Source organism: Aedes albopictus, chromosome 2 (assembly GCF_035046485.1).
Source record: "Aedes albopictus strain Foshan chromosome 2, AalbF5, whole genome shotgun sequence".
Lineage (NCBI taxonomy): Eukaryota > Metazoa > Arthropoda > Insecta > Diptera > Culicidae > Aedes > Aedes albopictus.
This window is the reverse complement of record NC_085137.1, coordinates 484,810,555-484,836,376: the sequence shown is the minus strand read 5'-3', so window position 1 is coordinate 484,836,376 and position 25,822 is coordinate 484,810,555. Positions and strand designations below refer to the sequence as shown.

Here is a 25,822-nt window from a genome sequence, read left to right as displayed (position 1 = left end):
TGTACGCAATCAAAGCCAACTGGAGGAAATATAAAAGTTACTCCTGCAGGAATTTCTAACAAATTTGCTGAAGGAATTATTTGAGAAATTGTTGGAATAAAACTTTAAGGAAGCCCTGTATGAATTGTATGAGAAACTCATAGTAGAGGTACATACGGAACTCCAGGAATAATTCCATAAGGCATTCCTTTGAGAATGAAGTTACGCAAGAGTTGCAGAATGATGTGCGGATATTACAGAAAGGAATTCCTCCTGAAATCACAGTAGAAGTTCTTGGAGAAATTTTGCTAAAATGTTATGAATGAGGATTCATCCAAAGGATTTCTTGAATGAAAAGTGGAGCAAATTCGTGAAGAAATCCCAGTTTAAATTGTAGGACGAATCGTGGAGGAATTCTGAAAGGAATTCTTGAAAGTATTCCTAAAGGAAGCTCGGGATTAATTGCTGAAGCAATCTCGGGTGATCTCAGGAGAATGTCTTCGAGGAAATCTAGCAGGGACTATAAAAGAAAACAATGAAAGAACTCCTTGAGGTATCCTAGAATGAGCTCAACAAACAATTTGATGCTGTACAAACGTTTTTCCAACTATTTTAAAACAGCCTTCATTTGAACAAAAACTGAGTACAATACGTGCAATCCTTTATTCCAGGAAGAAATTTTGGGAGAATCGCATAAGGAATTCCGGTGGAAATATTTCAACGAATTCCTGGAAGATCCTCGGAATCAAATCCTGCAAGGATTTTGAAACCAAGTCTTGGAGGAATCTCAGAACGAATTCTTTGAGGAATTTCTAGGGGAATCCCGGGAGGAATATCTGGAGGAATCTCTGTAGGAGCAAATCGGGAAACTCCACCAGTAAGTCATAAAGTAGTACATTTCATAACATACACTAATCCACATTTCAATTTCAATCACATTACCTCATCTTGATTCAGTATAATTTCGTCAACCACGTCATATGAATCGCATCTCTAGCAGGATTACCATAATAATATCAATAATGGTAGATTGGCCAGACCCCAAAATCTCTTCAAAAGTTCTTTTTACTTCTCGAAGGTATTCCCGGTAATTTCCGAAATTTTACCCAGGACTTTTGCAAGAGTTCTCCCGGGGATTGCTTTAGGAATTCGTTCCGAAATACCTTCAGAAACTGTTTCGAAAACTCCCCCAGGGATTTTTTTCCAGGAATTCTATGCAAGGTTTTTCACGTAGTTTCTTCTGGGATTTCTTCAGGAATTCTTTCTAAGACTCTTCCAGGAATCCTACAAAAACTTCTTTCAGTATTCCTCCAAAAGCTTATTCGGAATATTTCCAGGAGCTTCTTCCGGAATTCTTTTAGGAACTACTTCGGGGATCGCTCCAAGAATTTCTCCCGGTATTCCTACAGTAATTTTACCGGGAACTTTTTCCGTGATTCCTCTAGGAACTACTTCCAGGATTCTTACAGTAGCTCCATCAGGCAATCATCTTAAGAGATTTTTCTCTGGGCTTCCAGCAGAAACTGCTTCCGGAAATCATCAGGAACTCATTTGCGGATTTCTGCAGGATCTTCTTGGGGTTCATAAACCACGTAGACTTTTGGGGGGGGGTTCTGGCCAAAGTCTACGCTCCATACAAATTTTATTTTTTTGTATGGACAAAAGTCTACGAGGGGGGAGGGGGGGTCTGAGATGGCCAAATTTTGGTCTACGTGGTTTATGAACTCTTTCTGAGATTCCTCTTGGAACTCATTTTGGGAAGTTTTCCTGTTATCCTCTCACGAACTGCTTCCACGATTTCTTCAGGAACTCTTTCCAGGATTCATTTGAGAACTTTTTTTCTGGTTTTCTCCAAGAGTTCTATTTGGAATTCCTGCAGATTCTTCTGGAATTTGTTTGGATTTTCATTATGGAATTCTTTCAGATGTTGCTATTGGTGATCATCCAGGAGTTTGTTAGAAAGTATTTAATAATAAATTTTCCCTGCAGTTTTTTATGGAATTCTTCGTGAAGTTCTTACAGGATATCCTTGAGGAAATACTCCAGCATGTTTTTTCTGGTGTTCCTCAGAAGCTATTAGGAGAATCTCGGATGAAATTCCCGGAGGATTCCGTTTAAAGTTTAAAGAAGGAATCTCAGAAGGAATCCTGGAAGAAGTTCATGAGATGGAATCAATTAGGAACCTCAGAAGAAACTTCGGAAAGGACCCCAGAGGGAACTTCATAAGGAATCCCAAATAGAATTTCAAATATAGCTCCCTGAGAAATCACAGAAGGAAATCCTAGAAGGAGCACTGAAAAAAAATCTAGAGAAATCACGGAAGGAATTCCTGGAAGAATCTCAGGAAAAAATTCTGGGTAATCTTGGAAGGAGTAATGCTACAGGGATCTCGGAATTAATTTCTAGAGAAAATTTGGAAGGATTTTTGAAAAAAATCCGGGAACTCCTCATTTTTGCATAGCTTACATATTTCGACCAGTGGAACACTTTCCACTTGAGAAATCACCCTATTGCTTAGCCAGGAATTTTTGTTAAAATTTCTCCTGGGAGCTTTACCATACATTTTGTTCATTCCTAATTGAATGTCTTTGAGGTCCAAGATTTATTGTTTCTACTAACTCTCCTTTAGATCACATTTCTTATAATTCCATAAGTTACCAGGAATGTTGTATTAGTGAAGTGGCTGATGGACTTATCCAAGTAACATTTTAAGTTTTGTTCGGCTCTACAAGAGATCTTCATGACCAATTTTATAAAACTTGCAATAAAACTGAATCATACAAAACCTCTTGATAACCTCTTTAAGAGCATCTTCCGGCTAAGTGGATCACTCTCAGAGAGGTTTTGTAAACCGCATTAAGAGTAGCAATAAATTTAAAACCTATTTGAAAAACTTTCCATTCTCGATTGTTGTTGTTTTTTTTTCAACAAAAACTATGACAGCTCAAGATGCAGAGATGCTTCTTCGAAGGCACGTAAAGTTCAGGAGGATACATCATTCGTAAGTAGAAAGCGATTATTTGAAAGTAATATTTAAGTAGTTATTGTGCTGGTAGGCTTATGCGCATTCGAATTTACCGTGATTATTGGGGTTGCAGAATCATTAAATTAATGCGCTTCGAAAATAGTGAATATTATCATCTTGGTAGGAAATAAATCAATTTGTGAGTTTAGTAAAACTATCTCGAATCACAATAAAACTCAGCAGAGAGAGTTTATTTATGTGAGCATGTTATGAAAATGGTGGCAAACTATCAATTCATTGCTAATTTAAGCAAAACTATTTTCCATTCACGTAAGCTAATTCTTCAATATGGCGACGACCATAATCAGCGAAAATAAAACGAAAGCAAGTTTACTTTTATGATGATCGCTATAAACCTATCAGTGTCGTAGTTTCTGCTTTTCCACCAACAGATGTCGTTACTAATCGAACGGATCGCCATCTGTTGAGAGTTTTGACAGTTTTATTGTGGTAATAATGATTGCCACAAGGTTTACAAATCGGAAAGTTTTGTTTACTCTGAAAATATGTTTTTATGGATATCTTCAAGTATACTATAAAACATTTTATCAATGGTTTTCATAAAAGCAGTCATAAAACTGTGAGTTTTAATTATTGCTTAATAAAAATCAAACAAAACCAATCAGCAATGGAATTCCCAGACAACCAGTCATCGTATAAGATGTTGCATAAGATGATAAAGTGGAGGCCTTATACGTACATGCCTCCATTTAGGCGCATGTAAAATGTACGCATATCGCCTCCACTTTAACATCTTATGCAACATCTTATACGATGACTGGTTGTCTGGGTTGTTACTTGGGTAGTCACGAAGTGTCTACCAGCCAGCGCTGAAGTTTGTCATTTTCGACCTCCCCGTCATCCACGAAATAAACTCACCTTTCCATTGGTCACCAGCAGGGCATTGATCGAGGTCAGCTTGATGGTTCGACTCTTCTTCCAATTGCCATCGTTCGGTTGCGTAAACAACAGCCTTCCCTCAATGGCGAATCGAACCTCTTCCGTGTTCCACTCCAGCACATCTATTGCCATCTTTCGCAGCTTGATGTTGATCATATCCAGCTCACAAGATAACCTCCGTCCACCCGGATTTGAGGACGAGATCCGTCGCCACAGTTTCGTTGGGACGTCCTTCGCTTCTCGATTCATGTGATTCAGATGAAGTTCAATCTTTTCTTGCGCCTGTTTGAGCTGTTCCTTGCCTTCCAGGTGTGTTGGAGTAACCTTATACAGCCGGGCAAGCAAGAGAGGGTACTTTGTCACTCGTTGCACTGGGACCTAAAACGAAGATCGTGATTAATTGGGCTCAGCGATCACTCATTCTTCAAACGATCATACTTACCATCAAGAACGAGTTCAAGTTCATCCGTCTCAGAACAGCGTTCTCCATCTGGGACACCCTCAAGAAAATCCTCAGCAGCTCCTTCTCCTTCTCCAGGTTCGCCAGCAGTAAACTAGCTCCACCCTGCCTCACACAATAGCTCTCAAAAGCGTGCAGCATCGGAGCCGCCTCCAAAAACACCTTCCCCACGTTCACCGTCAGCAGATCTTCGTCACCCTGTTCCGTGGCAATGTCCAGCGCGTCCCGCATCCGCTCCGCCAGAAATTGATTGTTCTCGAGCAATTCTTCCACGTTCAAAAAGATTGCAGAGAGTTGGTCTTGGTTCAGCAGCCCGGCCACCAGCATCGGCTGGTAGAACTCCTCCAGGATGATCTGCAGATCGCGGCCGTACTTTTCCTCCGTTTCGACGATTTCGGTGATGATCTCCTTGCGTTCGGCTCGCTTCTTACCGCACTTTCGGCAAACCAGCGGAGCGTACATCACGCCGGATTCGGTGATTTGAGTTTCTACCGGTCCGTCGCAGTCCTCGCACAGGTGGATCGGGCTGATCTTGTCCATCAAGGAGGATGAAGGATTCTGCCACTTGCTGCGAGAAGTCTTGCTGGTTTCCGATCCCACTCCGGAGTCGTTACGCTCAATCTCGGAAGCTTTCCGCTGAGCGAGATTTGCCGACAGGAGGGAGGTGTCTTCACTGGAGTCGCTGATGTTGGACACGTGGGATAGACGACTGCTGATATCGGAGATCTGCCGTTGGTGATGACGTAGATCTGTGATGCTTTCGTCTTCTTCTTCTTCCAAGATGATGTCACTGGCGTTACCGAATTGGAAGCTGTACGCTTCCTCCTGAGCGATTCCACGCTCCTTAGCATCGACCAAGTACGAAAGGATGTCATACTTGGATGCCCCCTCGAAGATCGATCGAGCATTCCGCTTTTCGCGGTCGATGTCGTCGACCATCGGCGGAGCAGTCAACGGAAGGGGAGGCGGAATATCACTGATCTCCTCATAGATAGGATCACTGTTCAACCTTATGGATTCATAGTGATGATCGTCATCATTCGCCGTGCTAATCTCGATCTCGCTAAGCGTTGCGTCCACCAGCATCTGGTAGAACTTACTCCTAGAAGAATTCGTATCATCATCCACAGTCAGATCACTCGAACAGCTTTGATAACAATCACTCAAATCACCAGTTGCATCAAACTCCATCAGCTCGTAAGCCGCAGATCCGTAGCTATTGCCCGAACTGATACTACTCCTCTTACTGTCCTTCTCCACCTTCTTGGCCTCCAGCTTGCTTCGTTCCTCCTGTATCATCATCAACGACTCCTCGATCATCTTCGAAACGTCATCCTGGTCTTTGGTTCCACTCATGTCTAGCTGATTGCGACTTTCCTTCAATCTCAGCAACGAGTTCTCGATCAGCTTCGCCACCAGATCGTAATCCAACCCCTCGGCCAAGTGACCCAACATCGGATCTTCCAACAGTTTCGCTATAAAACTATTCCGCTGAACCTTCGAATGGCCATCGGGGTTCTTCTGCCGGCGAATGACAACCGGGCTGACTACTTCACCGGAAACAACTTCACCGCCCGCCAGTTCCTTGACCTTACCGCAAAAATGCGGAACCAGATTGCGCTTGACCGCCTCGACCGGGTTACGCAGGAGCATCTCGAAACTATCACTACTATCTTTGGAATTTTCTTCGTTAGGAACTATCGAAATCGTGTCTTTCGCGGTGGTTGATGGGGTCGATGGGGATGAAGGCTGATCTGGTTCTTCATCGACGGAGCTTTCCGGTCCGGTGGCGGAGTCACGCAAGCTGGAAAGTTTGCGATCAAAGTCCAAGCTGATGAGAGTTTTGCCGGTGGATTTTGGGGGAGTTGTTGGCTCGGAGGTGTCTGGTGGGGTCATTACCGTGACGGACGTAGATCCTCCGATGGGGATGATCGAGGTTGAGTTAGAGCCGTTGAGAAAGGTGTTCTTTTGGTTGTTGATGGAGATCAGCTCGTCCTGATCGGATCGCTTGTTGCGAGGATGTTGGAGGGTGGATGTCGGCGAGTTGACGCTGATCGTGACGGTGTTGAATGAAGTTTGGAGGATTCCAGGAGATAAGAAAACGTCGTTAACGACTACGGATGATTGATACAGAGGAGTCTCGTTGTCGTCATCCACGTTGACCGTGGAGTAGCAATCGTCGCCGGTGATCATGATCGATGTCTTCTTCTGGCCCATTGATTCGTAGCTGCTGTCTTCGTCCTCATGGCGAATCTCCAGTCGATGGACGGCATCCTTACTGAAGATGGTCAGGACAGGGGTTGAAACCTGAACTACGGTCCTCGAGGCGGTTGAGCTTCGGCCGCTGCTTCGTTCCGATCCGGAGCTCAGGTCAAAGCAAAAATCCTCGTACACGTTGGAGTCATCTTGATCGGAGGGCGGCTTGATTCCGTTTTTTGTGGCCGTTTCGGTTTCACTGCTGCTGATCGATTGCTGATCCGGTGAGGACGACCCGGTTGAACTGGCTGGAGGCGGTGGTGGCGGAGGGACTCGTGGTCGCATCCTTCCATTGGTTAGCGTACCGCTTGAGCTCCCGGTAGACGAGCTGTACGATGATGAAGATAGGGTTTCTTCGTCGAAGGCAGCTCTGGCGTCCGCTCGAGTCTGCTTTCCTCGCAGTGCCATCGTGTCGAGAAAACTGGACTTTGAGCGCTGCTGTAGATCGCCGGTACCGTTGAAGGAGGTTACGCGGGGAGGAGAGGTGCGTTCGCTGAAGCTGCGCCGAAGCGGTCCGGTTCGGCGACGAACACTCCATGGTGACAGGTCTGAAATGAAAGAGAGGTAGAGTTTAGAACAAGTGTTTCAAGGGCGTGTTTTAAAAAATGGAGCAAGCAATCGATCAGCGGAGATAAAGGGCTTATAAGCAGCCGGAGACTCATGTTACGGTAATTATGCAGCTATCTGTCTGTCACGCAAGACCGGAGTCTGCGGCTTTGAACGTATTTGCATTCGTATCTTAGAGCATCAAATTAACGAAAGCTTGTACATTTATGAATGACCCTCTAGAATTTATGATGAATATATGATGAAACTTTACTAAAAAAGGGAAATCATAGAGGACACCAAAGAGGACACCAAGTTTGTATATAAAGCTTTGATTGAAAAAAAAAACATTAGAGCTTTAGTTAACCCTATTTGATGAAATATATCTATATCTGGTGGTCTGAACCAATTAGAGGGATGATGTCTTCGAAAAAGCTATTCAGAAGATAATTAATTAATTTAGTTTAAAGTTTACGCGCAATGTGGAGGCTAGAGTTGTTTATTTCACAACAATACCCTTTGTAAACGGCTGAAATGTTCTAAAAATCAACTAGTTAAAAAAGCGTCGTTTATCTCCCCAAGATCTCCTTAGGCAATTTCATTTGGATTATTTTCGATATTTTTTTGTACTTTTTTTTCTTTGGGCATACTGTGGGAAGTGTTTTTGTAAATTCTTTCGGAAATCACTTCGATCATTTAGTGTAGAGTTAGCTTAAAATACACATTTAAAAAAAAACAAAAAACAAAAAGAGCTTCGGTCATTTTTAATTTTTTTTTCTTGGTCAATCTCTTAAAAAAATATATGGAAATTTTTAAACATTTTTTTTTGAAAATCCTATGATTATTCCATTCAAGAATAATTTGGTACATGCATTATTCAGATACTAACCGACTTATCTTTTGAGAAACCGTCAGGCAATTTTTGAAGATTTTTTTTTTCAATTTATATGGGGAATGCTTAAGTAATCGCTTGGAAAATTTCCGCAGCAATTTTTTCAAGCGATCATCCGGGAATTTTTAATGCAACTCTTTTAGATTTTTCCCGCTAATTCTTTAGAAAATGTATTAAGCAATTTCTTTGGAAATTAATTTTATTTTTGTAATGTTTTTCACCATTTTTTCTCAAGAATGTCTCCGGGTATTCTTTTGGAAATGTCTTCGTCAGCTCTTTCGGAAACTGCTTCGGAATTTCGGTAGGAAACTTTTTGACCATTTCCTAAGAAAATTCTTCATTTTCTTTGAAAATTGTTACGGCAATTATTTTGAGAAATCGTTCAATAATGAAATGCTTGGTTAAACTCCTTCGGAAATTTTAAAGGGATTTTTTTCAGAAATGCTTTTCTTCCAGAAATTCCGTTGGAAGCAGTTTCTTCAAATTTTTCTTTGGGAGTTGATGCGAACATTGCTTCGAGATTTCAAACGTATTTTTTTTAATTCCTTCGACAATTCTTTTGAGAAATCCTTCAGCAATTTAATCATTTCAAAAAACCCTTCGGCATCTCAGTTGAAAAATCTCCTTGTCGATTTGTTTGGAAAATCCTTCTGCTACTCGTTTGGGATTTGTTTCGACAATTTTTTAAGGATTTCTTAGAAATTCCCTTAGAAATGGTCGATCCGGCCAAACCTTCAGCATTTTTTTTTTTTGTATCCTTCAACAATGTCTTTGAAGATTCCTTTAGCATTTACTTGCTGTGGTTTCTCTTGGCAATTTCTATGAATTTTTTTTTTTCAACAATTAATTAAAGAAATACATAGACAAGCCTTTTAGCTATAAACTCGGTTGATTCTCAAGAAATTTCATTCGGTAATTCTTATGGAAATCCCTCAAAAATTGTTGTTGGAGATTTGTTCATCATCTTTTCTGCATGCTTCTTTTGTAAATGAATGCAGGTAATCGAAAATCAATTCATTGGGCAATTTATTTCAGATTTCATGCAGCTATAGGTTTTCAATTAGGCTGATACAAATTTTATTTTGACTTTTTGTCTCCCCCCCCTTCAAAAATTTTTGGCTGGATTTCGCATTTTGAGGGGGCAGCTAAAAAAATATTTATCAAAATTTCGGGTCTTGCTTAAAATTCTTTAACAAATCCGATGAGTTTTTAATATTTTTCAAATTAAATGCTTTATTATTTTTATCCCCCCGCTCGACCGGTCAAAGAGTGGTGGGACAAAAAGTGAAATAAATATTTGTAACGGCCTTATATATCGTGATTATTTTTTTCAGAAATTTATGCAGGCATTTGGCCGGAAATTCTTCTGGGGAACTCTTAAACCGGCTATTTCTTAATCTTCCTTTTGCATCACGTTGGCAGCAGCTCGTCGACGTAGTGTACGGTTTGGGTAAAAAATGACCCTAATGCCTAAGGAGGGTTAAGGAATCCATTCGACAACTACTTTGGGATCATCCACAAATGATGTAGCATCTTTTGGCTCAGGGGTGTCAACCTTCCCCCCACGTAGCCTATTTTCCATACCTAATACATGGCTCGTAGCAATTTCTGAGAACCCCCCTCCCACTTTAAATGCAACGTCTTGTGATGTTTGCAAATTATGATCCACAGTTTGAATGTCATAATGCACAGTTTTTGCATCAAAAATCTTTCGGTAAAAGCATTTTTCAATCGGTTATTTCTAAAAAAAAAGTTTAGTACCTCTTTCGGGTCTTCGAATATTTTTTGGGATTTCCTTCGGGAGTTCTGATAGAAATATTCCCGGCATTTTCATTATGCATTTTATTAGAATTTTCTTTAGAAATTTGTAAATTATTTTAAATAAATATTTGATGAATTATCAAAAAAAGGCAAATTCCGGAAGTTATTGCCAGAAAAAAGTTAAGCGTAACTACCGTACAAATGAAAAGTACTTGAATTGTTTAAGCAGGAATTGAAAAATAAATTGTCATAGTCACATTCGACTAAATTTTAAGAAATTTACAAAACAAATCCCATAGGAATCGCCAATTATTGAAGGAACTCTCAAAGACATTTCTGAATAAGTTGCTGGAAGATTTCTCACAGTAATTTCCAAAAAGAATTTTGAAGGAATGTCGAATGAATTCCACCGAAGCAAATTCCAAAGAAATTACCAAAAAAAAATCACGGAAAATAAGCTGAGGGAATTGATGGAAATATTCCCTATGCAAATAATAGAAGAATTTTCAAAAAAAAGGTTAAAAAAATCCCGGAAGAATTATCGAACAAGTTTCTGGACGAATAACCCAGACAATACTAATAATTTAGTAAATAACAACCTATTGATTAAATATTGGTTATGATGAGCAGATAAAAAGAATAAAATTATAAAGATAGTATTTTATTTTCTATGAAAACATTAAATTTTGTGAATAAACCCCTATTTTTGTCAAAAACTTTACGTATTACAGCAATTCTGGAGTCAGATTCGGAATCAGCGAGTTGAAATCCATCGGAAATGGAACAAGTAGTCAACGTACGTGATCCACTGGTGATAAGTGTAAACAGAAGCAAACATTTACTACAGAAACTAAACAAGGAAATAAAAAAAATGCTCAAGAATTACCCAATAGAATTTTTGACGAAACTTCAAAGACATTTCTGGAAGATGTTCCAAAATATTTGCCGAAGGACTTTCCGTAAGGAATTACTAAATCAAATCAACAAGAGGCAATAAAAAATCGAATGGATTTTTTGAAGAAATAGTTTGTAAATGGTTTGCTGGAAGAAATCAGAAAAAGTGCTTGAGGAATTATGAATTTTCTGATAAAACTCTGAGGGTTGTTGCCTAAGCGATGTTGAAAGAATGTTTGAAAGTATTACCAAACAATTGCTGGAAGAATTTTCACAAAAATTATCGGAAAAAATCCATTAGACGGAAGGATCCATTAGACGAAGAATAATATCTGATCGATTTCATGGATAAATCTTTGTAGGAATTCTTAATAGAACCCTTGTATTTAGGAGTTTCTCAAAAAGTCCTGGAAAGTAATTCCGGAATGGAGGAATTCTCATTCTCAAGTTCTTGTAGAAAATTCTGCAGGAATCCCTAATTAATTTTCCGAAAAAAATGAGAAATTCTAGAAGAAATTGTTGAATAAATTCCTGGTGAAAAACTAAGACGGAACCCTTGAAGGAACTTTTTTTTTGGAATACTGAAGGAATTACTAAAGCAAATTCTAGAGAAATTCTTAAAATGATGTTCGGAGGTAAACCTTAAAAAAACTTTGAAGGATGTCCTGGAGCAGCCCTGGGAGTTATTCCAGAATGAATACTTGGAAGAGTTTAAGGAAAAAATCTTTGGAGGAATTTCTGCAAAAAAAACCTTGAAAAATTAGTTTATAAACTCTTGGAGGAATTCTTGAAATACTTGGATTTTTTTTTGGAAAGATGCAGCAAGCAGAAGAAAGAAGCCAAATAATCCGTGCAAGAATTTTTCAAAGAATGCTTAAACAATTCTTACAAGATTTACTGAACAAATTTTTGGAGAAATTTCCGTACTAAGAATCCTCTACGGAAACTCTGAGAAATTTGTTGAAATTATTTCTGAAGAATTTTTGGAGAAACTCCCGGAAGAAAGCTTGTGAAAAAATTATTGGAAATCTGGAAAGTAATTCCGGAATGAGTCTCTGGTCTTATTCTCGCCGAAATTCACGCAGAAGTTCCTAAAGGGCCCTTGGAGGAATTTCTGAAGCAATCATTTGAATTTTTTTGGAAGTAATCCTCTGATAAACTACTACGTGATTCCTAGCAAAAAATTCTGAAGCAATCCTTGGTGGAATTTCTGGTTGAATCTTTAAAGCAATTCCCTAGAGCAGATCTTGGATGAGCTTCTGAGTAAAAGCTTGAAGCTCTGCTGCATTCTTGTTGAAGGTATTTCTGAGAACTACTTGGGGATATTCCTGAAGGAATCCTAGGAAGAATTTGTTAAGAAAAACATCAGTAATGTCAGAAAGAATTTCTACAGGAATCTTTGGAGAAAATTTAGAAGAATTCCGTGGAAGAATTCCTCAAGAAATTCTTGGAGAAGTTCTGGAATATTTCCTTGGAAAAAATGCAGAAGCAATCACTGGAGGATTTTCTAAAGTAATAGTAAAGTAAAGTAAGGTATACGATTACATGATAACATTTCAGAAGGAATCCTTAGAGAAATTTCTGAAAGTTTCATGAAGGGACTTCCTTAAGCCATCACAAGAGGAACTCTTAAAAACATCCTTCGAACTTTTGGAAGACCTAGATTTACCTGCTTGTCTTTATAAAATTCGATTCTTTAAAAAGATCTCTGCAACTGGCAATACTGCAAAATGTCAAAAATCGATCAAAGGAGTTTTGAAACAAAACGCCGGATTCGATTCTTCAGGCAAGATTAAGTCAATATCGATAAGCATCTTTTGTGTCATATTATAACACATAGTTCATGTAGAAGCTGGCAACACTGGCCGTGTAGATTTTAATAAAACCTAATAAGAAATGGGGTCTCCAATTAGCCTAGTGGTTGAGGCTATGGATCGCCAATCCGGAGACGGCGGGTTCGATTCCCGCTCCAGTCGGAAAAAATTTCTCGACTCCCTGGGCATAGTGTATCATTGTACTTGCCTCACAATACACAAATTCAGGCAATGGCAGGCAAAGAAAGCCCTTCAACCGATAACTGTGGAAGAGCTCAAAAAGAACACTAAGTTGAAGCGTGGTAGGCCAAGTCCCAGTGGAGACGTCGAGCCATAAAGAAGCAGAAATGGTGTCGAACTCCATGAACCTGCGACCGATGCATTTCAACGTCCAGTAGTTTTCTGTCGACGCTACTGGTAACCTGGGACGATTGCAATCAAACGATCTAATATTCTGCTTCATCCGACGTTTCGATGTTTATTACATCTTCTTCAGGGAATGAAGTGTTAATCGCTTTCGCAACACTTTTAATTTCCTGAAGAAGATGTAATAAACATCGAAACGTCGGATAAAGGAGAATATCCGATCGTTTGATTGCAATTGTGACTGCCAAGTCGAAAATCGTTCCAGGTTTCCAGATTCCTCATTCGATAGCTGCCTCTAAATATCGCTACTGATAACTATCACCAGAAGCTGGACAAACGGATAAGTGAGATCAACGAGAGCGATAATCTCAACACTTTGTGAGAGCCTATCCACAAAGCGGTGAGTATGGTTGTGCGGGAAGTGATAGGCATTGCCGAAAGACGACCCGGGTAGTTCGAAGAGAAGTGCCAAAGGGTAACGGACGAATTCACCGCGAAAAGAAAAGAAAGCGCGAGGAAAATGTGATTCCTCAGGCGCAAGTAGTGTTGACCAGAATGATATGCAAAGGTTTTACGAAACCGTCAATGGCGAGCGGAGGAAAACAGCACCTTCACCCGTCATGTGCAACAACCGTGTTGGAAACTTGCTGACAGAGAAAGCAACCCAAACAACATTTTTAAGGCTTATAAGTCTGGCAGAGGTTTTGAGAACCATTACAAAACCTTATACTTTTTATTTTTGTTTTATGATGGTTCTCAGAACCACTTCTAGTCTATATGACCCAAACAATGTTACTTGGGTATGGTAGCTGCCAGATGGAACGAGCACTTTGAGGAATTGTTGAACGGTGGGCCCAGGACTTAGACCAGAGGAGGCGAATGCTTCATTCGCTCATCAAGAATAGTGTTAGAGGTGACACAATTTATATACTCTATGATTCATAAGCATTGGTAATTATAAGGAAAAAAATGTGTCGTTGCTTCCTGCATCTGGCATGAAATAAATTCCCCTTAAGTTATTTTAAAATCCAGAATTTCATCCATCCTCAAAGACATAACTTTCCCTCAACAAGTCCAGAAAGCATCCATCGCCACCACATTCAATAAACGTTCTCGCTATTGGCCCCAATCGACCGTAAAACAATTCACTAGTGCCCCAGCTAGCTGTCTCATTCCGTAACCGCTGCTCCAGCTTCACCTTTCATCCCGACTTTGGTGCGGTGAGGTAGGATACCTTTGCCTTTGCCGATCCTGAGGATGGGTTCGGAAGCGAACGAACCGTGTTCTCAGCAGGAAAGGTGATCCCCCTGGTTGCAACAAGGCATTAAATTGATTGATTTATTATGATGTAAAACTGTTTTATCGTTTTCCGGGAACCTCCCATCTCGCCCCATGGTCCTGCTCCTTCGGCACGTCGTCGTCGAGCAACAAAGGATAGTTTTGCTCCTTCTACGAAACCCCCCTCACACAGTTGTATGGAGAAGGCGAGAGAATGATTCGAGCAGAGCAGGAAAGCACATGCCACTCCTGGGTGCTATTCAATATGTCTCAATTTTCGAATTCTTCAGTTTTCCAGCTCCAGCTTGTTGAAGGGAATCGGCTTGCTGCTGCTGCTTCTGCTGTTGCAATTCCAATTTCCGTTTGCTGATGCCTTGTTGGATTCAGGATCCAGGACCAAGACGGTCGTCGTCGTCGTCGTCGGTCATCTTGTCGTTGGGGGTGGTCCAGATCTAGGATCTCGTTTTATCGCTTCGTCACTGCTTGGCCGAGAGTCGTCTGCTACTAGCTGAGGAACGAGCGGCAATCCTTTTTCTGGGTTGAAAAGTGCCAACTCCGGCGGAAGGTGATTAGGGATAGGGTTCGACGCGAGGCAGGACACTGAAAGAATGACGACAACGCAGCAGCAGGAGGGGTATTGAAATAAATGATGTTGTTTCAGCTCTATCTCTGGGCTGCGTCTGGTGGGGATTTTCTGCTCGAAATTGCTTTGATTCAACATTGTTAAGATAAGAGACAGAAAAGGGATGAATCGGACGCTTGAATGGGTTCGCTTTTGCGTTTCACCAAATGAAAATTTCGGAACGTTTCAGGCGTGGAAGAATGAAAAAACATTCAACTCAAACTGAAATGTGCAAACTCCATCCGATCGCTTCAGGGCTTGCAGGGCTGCATTTAAAGTTTCGGATTTCAATAAAAGGGAACAAACTACAACACCACCGACAGATGGAAATTTCAATCTAAGGGTAAGGGGACAGCGTTCAATAGACAAACGTTTATTTGAAATGTTGCTGCTTTCGTCGTTCGAACGACATTCTGACAGTCAGCTCAAGACACAATTTGTTGCTCATGCGATGTCTTTGTGAACCAATAGCCTGGGATTTTTTATTGGGAAAATATGCTCTTCCGTGAAGACAACAAACAGTCAGTTTATTGTAATATTAGCTATTTCTTTCAAAGAGAATGTAAATGTATCTGTAGGGGATCGATTCTACCATGACAGATCCTCAAAATTCTAAATAATTGAGAAACAAGTTAATTGAAACTGTTCATACCAAGAGATGCATTTAAAACCTGACTGGTAAACAACTACTACCGCCAAATGCCTTAACCCTCGAGCGATCCCGCTGTTATATTTTGTACAACAAAAAAATCTCGCTTTTTGTACTCAGCATTAGTGTGGTGCTGACGCAGGTAGTCAACCGCGCGAGTTCCGGAAGGTTAAGGATTGATTTCAGCCCATTCATTTCATGATATTTCTTAGAATTTCTTCTTCTTCTCGGTCTCCTCCAGTTGATCACTTGTGACTTCTTTCTGTGAATTCTTCAAAGATTACAAAAGGAGCTACTTAAGAAACACCAGAAGGCATTACTGAAGGAATACTAGAAAAATCTTCAGGATGAATTCAACAAGGAACTTCTTGAGTGTATACAGAATAAATCCCTTGGAGAATCTTAGGAACTCTTAAGGAATCATATAATAAACTATTTTTGACGGAATCTCAGAATACCAGAATATCAGTAGGAACTTCCGAAAATATCCTTAAAGTAGCACTTGGAGGAATGAATAAATTATAAATATTATTACACAAAAATGACGTGGAAAAATGCCAGAAAGAACTTCTTGAAGAGCCTCAGAAGAATCTTTTTGAACCATCCCATAATTAATATAAGGATTCCTGGAAAGAAAATCTTTTTTCCGGGAGGACTCCCAACAAAAAAAAACCTTAAGATCTCCATAGGCTTTTCTCTGGTATGTTTTTGGAATTACTCTTGATTTTTTTTATACGACCCTGGAGAACTTTTTGAGATTTTCTTGGAAGTTTATTCGATTGTCCCTCCAAAAATTTCATCTAGGATTCCTGTAAAGGTACCATCTACGATTCTCCCAAATGTACCATCTGAGATCCCTCAAGGTGTTTCTGCAGAAGTTCCTCTTGGAAATCCGTGATCTGTCTGGAGTTCCTTCAGTAGTACTTTTTAGCATTCTCTTTGATCTAGCTCCTCAGATTGTTTTGAAACTTCTTTCTGGGATCCCAAGGATCTTTCATCTAGAATTTCTCAAAAAGTGGTCTTCTCAGATTTCTCATAAATCTTTTTCCAGATTTTTTTAAAGAAAATCTGTCTCCAATTTCTTCTATACCTTTCTGATATTTTTTGCAGTTGCTTTTCGTATTTTTAAGCATTTTTCCTGAAATTTCAGTAGATTTTTCTTGGACTCTTTAACTTCTTTGGAGTACCATCAAGGAATACTTCAGAACATTTTTTTCTTGAAAACTCCTCCTCGTTCTCCATATATGGAAATTTTGCAGTTTTTGGGATTCCTTGTGGGAATCTTCTGCTATTCTTTCCAGAATATGTTTCTGCAATTTATAAAGAAGTTTTTTTTTTTGGGTTTCTACTCGAATTTCTTCTGAAATTTCTCCTAGATTTCCTTCAGGATTATTTTTCCGGATTTCTTTGATGGATTCTTTCTAAATGATCTCCTGATATTTCTCAATGAGTTGTTTTTGGGATATATCCTGAACTTTTTTTTTCAGTACTCCTCCTGATGATCCTTTGTGTGTTCTTACTGTGGATCTTTATATGATTGCAAAGAAACTTTCTGATAAATTTCAGAAAAATCTTCTCTGACCTCTAGTAAGAATATCACTAGAAAGTCTTGCAAAAATCATTGAAACAATTTGTTAATTATACTCGGAAGGCATATCTAATATATATCAGAATAATCATCTGGGGCACATTGGCAACACACAAAGTGCACATTGGCTGTTTTTCATACAAAATGCTCAAGTTTCTGGATTTTTTCAGGGATTCCCCCAGGCGTTTCTCCAGGAATTTCTCCTGAAATTCCTTCATGGATTCCTCAAGAAATTTCTCCTCCAACTTCTCCAGGAATTTCTCCAGGAAATCCTTAGAAGATTTCTCCAGGAAATCCTCCAGAAGTTTCTCTAAGGATTCTTCCAGCAAATCCTCTAGGAATTTCTTCAGAATTTTTTCCAGAAAATCTCCAGGAATACCTTCAGGAATTTTTCAAGAATTTCTCCAGTATTCCTCTAGGAATTCATCTAGAGATTCTTCCAGAGATTTCTTCACTATTTTCTTCAAGGATTCCCCCCGAGCTTCCTTCAGAAATTCCTTCGTTGATTTTTCCACAAATTCCGCTGGAAATTCTTCCACGTTTTTTTCAAGGGATTTTCCAGAATAGATAAATAATAGAAATATAATAGAAATCTCCCAAAATTCCTATAGAGATTTCTCTAGAAATGTATCCAGTAATTCTTTCAAGAATTCCTCTGGAGCCTCCTCCAGGAATTTCAACATGGCTTCCTTCAGCAATTCCGACAGGGATATCTCAAGGAATTCCCTCTGTCATTCCTCCAGGATTTTATGCAGGAATTTCTACACAATTTTTTGCAAGAATTCCCCCAGGGATTTTTTCAGGAATTCCTTCAAGGATTTCTCCCGGAATTCCTCTAGGAGTTCTGCTAGCAATTCCTCCAGGATTTTTTTTCAGGAATAAAAATATAACAGAAACAGAAATAGAAATCTCTTTCAATTCCTCTAGAAATTCATCCAGTAATTCTTTCAAGAATTCCTCTAGAGATTCCTTCAGCAATTCCCGCAGAAATACCATGGACTTCTCCAGGAATTCTTCCAGGAAATACTCTAGCAGATGATCATTTTTGGTGTAGAATCATGCCCTGTGTTCGAAAACGTGAAGGAAAAAACAATACAGTAGAGCGGAAACTTTTTCGACTTTCCATACAAGGTTGATGATTTGAAATCGATTTTTGTTCTATTTTTAAGCAAAGTCGCTCACTTCACACATCTCGTTCTCCGTAATCAATGTTCCGATTGAGCTGAATTTTTTACTGTAATTCGTCTACATGTGTAATGTCTAATAAACGTTGAGAAAGAATTTTTAGATTATTTTTTTTTCTTATTGAGAAAAAACACATTTCTTCATATATTTTTGGAAATTTTGCTAAAATTTGAGGAGATCATCCTAAAAATTCGCCAATATCTTGAATTTCATCAATCTGACGCAAAACCTGCATTCAGATGTTCGAATGGTATTGTATTTAGCTTTTAATTTATGGAAAAAGATTTGAAATTGGTTGAACAAAACGCAAGGGCAAGATACTTGAATTTTAGTAACATTTGCAACTGTGCACTGCGATCGAAGAAAAAACAGATTCTTAAACGATTCAAGCCTCCCCCAAACCGACGCGACAGTCGCCGGCGACAGCGATTTTTCAGGTGAGTAAACATTAGAGCCATGATGCGCATTTTCAAAAGCACAACTTGAAAAAACTAAACATCGCCTAACGCTGAAATTTTGAACGATCGATCACTCACTGAGTGTAAATAATTGATTAAATTTTCAGCACGATTCGAAATTTACTTTTTTGTAATTTATGCTTTTGAAAATGTGTGGTTCGGCTTAGAAGTACCTTCGCCTGAAAAATCGCTGTCGCGGTCGAAAATCGCGTTGGTTTGGGGGAGCGGTCAGGCAAAGAATTTCCCATGAATCGAGGCTGAGGAACTTCTTCTGAACTGCAAATAACCCTTAAGTAAATATCTCTAATCTTCCAGAAATTGATCACCGCTACCAGCACCACGTTGATTTATGAAGATCATGCGAGCTTTTTTTTAACTTATTATACAAAATACAACAGCGTGACGGGTTTAATAATGCTTTCAGAATATAATGTTTTTATATTCAGTTTCATCGTATTCCGTTCAGCTGTGGAGCCTCGTAGCCGTGCGGTTAGGGTCACCAAGCTAATAATCGCACCATGCTATGGGGTGAGGGTTCGATTCCCGCTTCGGGCGTTGAAACTTTTCGTGAGAATAGTTTCTTCCCCGTTTCCACTGATGCATGCTCCGTTGTCCTTTGTCTAATGTTAAGTTTAAAACAGTCTGTACAGCCGAAAGCTGAAGACATTGTCCGTGTCTTTTTTTTATAAAAGCTAGTAGGTACAAATTTGCTAAGGGTGCTTGACCCCCCTGACCGAAAAGCTGGCTACGCCCTTGTTTAGATGAATCTCAGATGGAACTTATGATAGCCAAAGACAAGCATTAAGGTTCAAAATAGGCAGAAACTCTTGATGACTCTTGAACGCAATGATGATTCCTGGAAAGTGAAGCAAATCCAAGAGCAATTTTGGAAATATTTTGGAAAGATTTTCAAGCATATTCCTGACTAAACATTTGGACAACATTATAATCCCCGGAAAAGTTCTGGAAATCTGTGGTTTTCTCTAGAGTTTAGCAGTAGGACATCATAGTCTGAAATTATCTACTTTGTAAAGTAGTAAGGTTGTTTGGGCTCGGCCGTGAATCCAACGTTTGTAAATGAACTGAGGGAAAGAAACACCTGCACCAATTTCAGGTTTTAAAGGGCGGGTACAAATAACACGTCTGCTGCTATGAACTTAGTTTATTGCTAATAGCTTGATAATGTTCGGAGTTCTTTATTAGTTGGTTTCCAATCGATACTGGCTTCATTGGATTTCGGGGATTCTTTACGCCACAGAGTCCACCCAGTCAACCAGTAATCGTATAAGATGTTGAATAGGATGTTAAAGTGGAGGCGATATGCGTACATTTTACATGCGCCTAAATGGAGGCATGCACGTATATGGCCTCCACTTTATCATCTTATGCAACATCTTTTACGATTACTGGTTGTCTGGGCATATGTCGAGTGTTGGTCACTAACAACGTTATTGATCCGGGTTGTCGTTATTTCGCAGGTAACTGCGCTAATACAAACTTCTTCGGGATGCGCTGGGCGCGAACAAAGGTATTCGATGGAAATTTATTATAACTGACTCACCCGTAGTAATTTCTGAAACTAATTATACTCTAATTTTTTTTTATTCAATACTGTCGTGACCCACCCTTGAATCGACACGAACATGTCTTTGTACCCCTAGTCCTTACCATGTCAATCCTTCAAAGCACCTACTAACCCCGATACACATACACAGCTCCGTAAAGTACCAAAAGCGATTGAGCCTCAAATAAATACACTTGATAATATAGTTTATCTTGATAGAAATACTTTAAATTAAAGATAATATTTCAAAATTTTCTGGTAGCAATAAATATATATATATAATAATTATAATTACTGCTACTCTCATTGTATGCCATTCAGCTAAATGTAATCCGATATAACACTCCAAAGCCGCTACATCCATTCTTTCCGATAAAAGGCATCAACGTTATCAATTTTGATCACGAAAAGCGGCTTGACTTTCCGGACGGCTTTGTTGGCATTGACGCGTGCGGGGCATATCTATTTATCTCCAGTAGCCGCAGCAGCAGCAGCAGCAGTGACCGTTTAGAGAGCTCAATACTACAATCTACCAACCGGTTATAGCCGGGAATCCGGATCACAAGTGGAAAATCAATTGACCATTGTTTTCCCAGATGCCCGTGTATTTGGTGTGTCATTCCTCACCTCATCCGCGCGCGGCTTCACCTGAAGTAGCCGTTCACACATCGACAGCATCAGGAATTGCACATTCGTGGAGCTGGAGCATTATAATAAGCCGATTGTTGACGAACAAGTTGCAATAGGTGGGCGGCGACGGTGGCGGCGTTCGGTTCAAATCATGATAACCCAAATATTGTACACACACTGACTGACTGTTGAGACCGGCACCGGGACATCCCTCAGCAGCACACCAGTAGCTCCGACTAACATAATGGATAGACTGTAAAGCAAACAAATGGCTGCGCCGACAATCGGACAGCAACATCGCCGGGGGATCGCTTGGGTGTCGTTCGTTGTTGTCACTACTGCACACTGTTGTTGTGGGTATGAAGAAGTGCGGGGGTGGGCTGATAGGGAAACACTGTAGCAGAGGCCGGCACTAAGTCCACAAGAGGGAAACTACCTCCACAATAAGCTACCTTTGACCCATTCGCTAATCGGATTTCGCATCGCAGCGCGCAAAACGGCCAACAGTTCGGCCATAAATATCATTTGAATATGCAAATTTCGTCTCCCTAATTAAAGTGATTTATTATTGGGTTTAGGTTGGAAACAGTTCATAATGCTGCTGCTATTGCTGCTGGGGGAGTTTTAGCACGATTGCGGTACAACAAGCGAGTTCATCGATTTCCACGTACGGAACCGCACTCTTCCGGAGGAGACGCATGGTCGATAACGAGCCTTCATCGACAACCCGATCTCAGCGGTTTCCCATCAGGGCGCACACGAGTACCAGGAACAAATGTTTGGTCAAAACTAATCGAATTAGGGGCGATTTTGTTGAATTATTTTTTTGTTGTTTACATGTTTACATTATACAGTGAGAAAAAATGGGATTTTGAAAACGAGTATTAAGTGCTACAGCATGAGAAATGTTTTTTCTTGTATTTTACCGCAGAACTATTAGAACTTTTACTTCTTTTCGTCACATCCCTACTGCAATACAGTCTTCTTGCTGCTTATAGTAATTGTGGTCTGAAGGCTACAGAAGACAGAGCCGGAAGCGAAAGCGTTACTAGTTAGCGAACGAACGAACATAAACCAACATCTGATCGACATGTATTTTATTAGTTATACTCCCCGAACTGTCTCCATTTTCACTGCCTTTCTGCTTTGATTTCCAAACTAGAGCACTTTTCTACCGCGTATCCATGACGCACACTTAATACTGGGAGCGGTTATACCAGTAACGGGAAAGCACGCTACTCACAACAGGTAGCACAATTTCTAAAGGAATCCCTGAAGAAATTCATAGAGAAATTCCTGGAAAAATCTTCGGAGCGATCTTTAAGGCAGAAACCCTAGGTAAACCTCTAATAAATCCCAAGAGGAATTATTGGAGAAGTTCTTGGTGAAATTCCTGGTGAAGCTTCTGGACGAATCCCTGAGAAAAAAACCTGGAGAAATTTCCCGAGGAATTAAAAGACAAGACCCTACAGAAATTTCTGAAAGAATCTCGTGAGTTATTTCTTTAAGATTCTCTAGAGGAGCTCGAGCTAAAATCTAGTTCCTAGTGATAGTACTATTAAAATTTGAAGAAATCACTTTTAGAATTCCAGATAAAATCCCTGGAGAAATCCATGAATTCCGAAAAAAAAAACTTCTGGGGGATGTCTGGAGCAATTCCTTGAGGAATCCCAGTAAAAATATCTAGAAAAAACAAAGTATGAATTTCAGGAGAACTCCCAGCACGAATTTCTAGAAGAATCTCTGCTAAGATTCTGAAAGAAATCACAAGAGAGATTCCTTAAAAAAAATATCCAGAGATATTCCTGTAGCTCCAAGAGGAAATCCATAAAGGAAGCCCTTTAGGGAAATCTACAGAGCAATCCTGCAGAATCCCCAAGAGGAGTTCCTGGCATAGATTATATTTCATCGTAGCGATTCACTGGGATGTAAGCTTATCGACCACACTGAGGATGCAAGTATTTTTCACCACACCGAGAAGCCAGTTTCTCGTGTCTTGGGTTGTGAGTAAACCAAGTGCTGGTGTGGTCCGTTGCTCGTTTGCCTTGGATCGAGTGTGGCTCACTTATTCGCGCGCATCGCTCTCACGTGCTCTCTCGGGTTTTTTCACTCAGCAATCACCGAATCCGCACCACGGTGGCACTGACTGGGGTGAGAACACTTCAGCGTTTCACTGCAGTGCAAACTCTGGCGCAAAATCCTCACTAGGTGCGCACTGGGGTGATATTTTACACATTCGCTGGAGAGAATTTTAAAGCTCTCTCAACACATTCTTGTGTAGTCCGGTGCTTAGAAAGCCAACACAAATTTATTTTGGCTCAGATTATTTGCACGCAGCTGCATCTCAGTAGTGAATCCACATAAAAGAGACGAGCTCGTACTGGAATCAACATCGTAAGAGGTGTATTTTCCTTTTCTCTTTGTTATACTGATGATATGGACTTCACTGCTTCCTGGATAAATAGTTTGAATAATTCCTGGATAAATAACTGCAGTCACTATTTGGTCACTATTTTCGGGTCACTCCTTATAAAGTCTCTATTTTCATCGTCCCAACTAAAGCCACTTTTTCTGTTAAAAAGTGAATAGTTTCAATTATAATTAATGCCTTTTTCCGAATGACAATCTGGTAAGCGAAAAAAACAATAAGGGGATCCACTAAACGGCGTAAAGCGATCACCGCCGGGACTTCATTCACAATTTTGCGAAACATTTAAAAAAAAACAGAGCATCATTGCATACGCAGCTATTTACTCTGCTCAAAAAAATCTCCTTAATATCAAACTTGTGCGGTAAATAGCGAAGCTCTGTGGCGATGAGAACACGTTCAGAAGCTGTAATGGCAAACTAACGAACTGCCTTTGTAGAGTGACCGACTATAATGAGTAGTGTTGTCTTAATGAACCCTTGAGAGGATTACTCCTGTGGAAGTTTCTAGTTAGAGCTCTGTAGGAAATGACAGATTTGGTGAATTAACATTTTTGCATTCCGGTCATTTTTGACCCAAACCGTACACTTACGTTTTCAACGTGATCCAATAGAAAGGTTACAAAACCTGGAGAAATTTCTGTAAATATTCTTGAAAATAAACACTAGGGAGCTTTTATTGGGGAAATTGCTGGCAAATTCACTTGAGAAAATATTATCAGAACTCTTTAAGATTTTTTTTGATAGTATCCCAAGCAACCAAAAGTTCGGATTCCACTTGAAGAACGAACTCAGAAGTTCAAGTTTGGTTCAATTACGGTTTCGTTGACCTTAGTTCTCCAAAAAGTTACTCATGTATTGTTTATGAACTTGGAAGTACATGTACAAGCTTCTGACATCTCTTCGAAACGACATTAAAGTCGAAAAAAGGTTCAGGAAGAACTTATGTTGAACTTTAAAACAGAGTTCAATCAAATATTAACCGAACTCATGTTGAACTTTTGCGTGCCTTTAAAACTCAAATATAGTTCATTTGGAGATATTCCAACAACTTGAAATCATCCGTTCCGAACTTGTTTCGAACTTGTTTTGAATTTACTACTCAAAGTTCGGATAAATATTAACCGTACCAAAAGTGAACTTCACTTGAACTTCGGCGACAGCGGGGCCGGGGAGAAGTTCTCATTCAATTAAATCACTCGGGACTCGAGCGCAGCAGCCACAGCTTGTGTTAATTTCACAAGTACACTTTGTTTCACTATAATATTTCAACGTACTTACTTGTAATCAACGCAAAGCATTCGTATTGTGTGGCTCAAAGGCTGCCCCCGCAGCGGACAACTGTTCCACCTTGGACTCCCCCGGAGTTTTTTTTTGGCCGTGGTTAATTTTTTTCAGCTTTGCTGGATGTTTCCAACCCCGTCTCACTTGTCGCTGCAGCGCACCAGTAATCGACGCAATCGTAGTCACTGGAAACTACTGGAAACTAAGCTAAAAACTTATAATCTTTTCTTAAAGTCGATACACTGGCCCTAATTTATTGCTTTGCACTGCGAACCACAACAAACTGAAAATGTCAAACTGTGTAAGTTCACAAGAAGTTCCACGTGAACTTCTTTCGAACTTTCGACTTCAAAAAGTATTCCAAGTTCAGAGAAAGTTCACACGCGAACCTGATCGAGCTCTACTATATGATATCAGCACATTGAGTAAAATCCCACAGTGCCTAACAACACATACATGGAGTAGTGGTTAGGCACCGGCTTTCAACGAGGAGAACCCGATTTCAAATCTCAGTCAGTAAAAAACATCAAAAATTATTTCAAGGTATTAGTCAATTTAGATTCCACATGAACTAATGTCTCTTAATTAAAATTACTTTTGAGGACTAAACACATTTTTTCATTTTTTCGAAGCTTATTTTTAAGCTGAATAGCGTTCCTTTCAGCAACACAAGTGTACTTTTTGTGAACTCAAGTTCGGTTAATTACTTAAAAAGTGAGCTGAATAGAATGCTTTTCATCTTCCTTCGAATAGCTGATTAAGCCCAAACATGCTATTTTATCCGAACTTTTGGTTGCTTGGGATGTATGTTAAAATGTTCAATGGGAACACTGATGGACTTGAAGTGTATTGCTGTATGACCACCTTCATTTCTATACAAATTGCCTGCAGGATTTTGCCAAAAATAACAATTTCTTACGGCCTCTTTTTCGTTATGGTCAATTTTTGATACGTTTTCTGGAATTAAGATTAATTTTTTTAAGAATATCTGGTAAACGATATCCAGAAAAAATATGGAATGTGGAAATTAAAAGAAATGATTGATTCCATTTTAAAATGGGATATTTCCAGCAAAAGTCCTTGAAAGTAAAATTCCCAACATTCGGATTTGTGCTATGAAAATCTTGCATAACGCTCAATAAAACTTATGTTGATAACTTTTTACAATTCGCCCAGAAATAAATGAGGAATCATGCCTGTAATTGTTTTGAGAATATCGTCAAAAACTTCCCCATATGAATTCT

The 25,822-nt window shown here is 39.7% G+C and overlaps 1 protein-coding gene across 1 annotated transcript in view; it reads right to left on the bottom strand.

Moving 5' to 3' along the window:
• The window catches only part of LOC109399288 (uncharacterized), a 691,732-nt gene that overhangs the window by 4,557 nt on the left and 661,353 nt on the right, over positions 1 to 25,822 (bottom strand). Inside the window, exons 6-7 of the mRNA XM_062854141.1 lie at positions 4,347 to 7,168; positions 3,884 to 4,282 (exon numbers count right to left, since the gene is read on the bottom strand). Of these exons, the coding sequence (XP_062710125.1) occupies positions 3,884 to 4,282; positions 4,347 to 7,168 (3,221 nt within the window). The remainder of the gene's footprint in view (positions 1 to 3,883; positions 4,283 to 4,346; positions 7,169 to 25,822) is intronic.